The 1,759-nt window shown below is 36.6% G+C and overlaps 1 protein-coding gene across 1 annotated transcript in view; it reads right to left on the reverse strand.

Moving 5' to 3' along the window:
• Nucleotides 1-1,088: 1,088 nt before the first annotated feature.
• Nucleotides 1,089-1,759, reverse strand: part of LOC103725631 (guanylate-binding protein 1-like) — a 19,784-nt gene continuing 19,113 nt past the window's right edge. The window contains exon 12 of the mRNA XM_029558570.1: nucleotides 1,089-1,284. Within this exon, the coding sequence (XP_029414430.1) occupies nucleotides 1,180-1,284 (105 nt within the window). The 3' untranslated portion in view covers nucleotides 1,089-1,179. The remainder of the gene's footprint in view (nucleotides 1,285-1,759) is intronic.

Consider the following 1,759-nt stretch of genomic DNA (forward strand, 5'->3'; position numbering starts at 1 on the left):
ATTGCCCTCGTAAAAAAAGGCTGTAGGTCTCTTCGGTGAAGAATAGAAGAAACATTAAGAACTAGGATCCAGTAAACTTTCTGTCATTTGTTCTAGAGCTTTTCTGCTTATACAGATGAAATAAAAACTGAGTAGGTTTTGTATATATTTGATCCCTGGAAACACCATGATTGGTTAGCCAGAACCAAAGGTTCATTCCTGTCTTGTTATTACAGGCATTGTTTTGCCTTTGCCGTCCATTATAACTGTGCTTACCTTGTCTTTGGTGAGTCAGTGCTGCCACCTGACTACTACTCTGAGGTACTGTTAAACCGATTACATTTAATTCATGCAACTGAGCAGCAGCATCTCTAACTATATGATGTGGCACAAGAAAAAGAGCAAAAACAAAGCCCTTAAACTGTCCTGGTGTCTCTCTCACTATTTTACACCTTAGAACCTCAGTGAAATGCATGTCCTCTGAGCCCTCCGAATGTGGAGGATTCTGTTTTACACAGCAAATTTACTCAAGCATTTGAATTGCCTGAACCTTAAAATCCCTTCATCAACACTAAGCCAAGGAATATCAGGCATCTCCAGCTCTTTCTCAGTAGGCCACAGTTTGATAAATACTTCAGCCAACCAGTCAAACTTTTTTAACACCTTTTTAAAGTGTGCGAGTTTCCATATTAAACCTAGGATCTACTCAATGGACCCATATGGATAAACTCAGCCTGATCCAATTTTATGTTCCTTCCACCAATATCTCCCACCCTTAAAATTGATTCTATATCACATTCCCCATACTTCTGCTTGAATGAATTAGAAATGATTCGTTTCTTGTGAAGAACAAGAAATTATTACTCTGTGTACAGAGGTTTTGAATATTTGTGAGAGAGCAAAGATCCAGTCAAATTGACAACCAAGATTAACTACAATACTCTGAAACATTTTACCGATAACTAATATTGTCAATAAGCATGGTGTGTACACCCTCACCATTGTGAGAATCAACATATTTCACCAACGTCTCTGGAAATGTCGTAATGATGTCCCCACTTTGCACAATGAATATACACTTAAGCTTTGCCAACTTTATTATTCTGGATTATCTTTAGTTCTAAGTATGAAAAGCTCTAATCACTAAAACTGTGCCCTGAAATGAGGCAGCCAGGGAGGAAATCAATGTGCTTTGACTTTTCACATGACGGAACATCGAGCTTTCTCCTCCTTTAAATTCATGATTTCTCTATAATGATTTTGATTCTGCTCCTTGATTTTATCATTAAAAATTTTTTCCTGTTCCTGAAAAGAGAAATTGGAGATTAAAAGGTTCACAGAATAACATCTTCCAAATCATAATGCTATCATCAAGAAAACAGCAGCAAATGCTGGTGAGGATTCAGTGCAAAGGGACCCTTACACATGGCTGGTGGGAATGTAAATCAGAACCACTGCTATGGATATCAGTATGCAACCTCTTCACAAAATGAAAAGTAGAACTCCCACGTTATCTAGCCATATCACTTCTGAGTACATGCGTAAAAGAATCAAAGTCTGCAAACTATAAATAAACCTGTATACCACAGTTAATATGACACTATCTCGAGCAGCCAAATTATATAATCAGCCTAGAGAGCCTCCAATAGATAAATGGATGAAGAATATTTAATACTGATATATGTAATGGAATATCACTGTTATCAACAAGAATAAATTTATAGTATTTGTGGGAAAATGGATGAAAATCGTCTTATGTGAAAAAAAAACTGATTCAAAT

Source organism: Nannospalax galili, unplaced genomic scaffold (assembly GCF_000622305.1).
Source record: "Nannospalax galili isolate Female #2095 unplaced genomic scaffold, S.galili_v1.0 scaffold1669, whole genome shotgun sequence".
NCBI lineage: Eukaryota > Metazoa > Chordata > Mammalia > Rodentia > Spalacidae > Nannospalax > Nannospalax galili.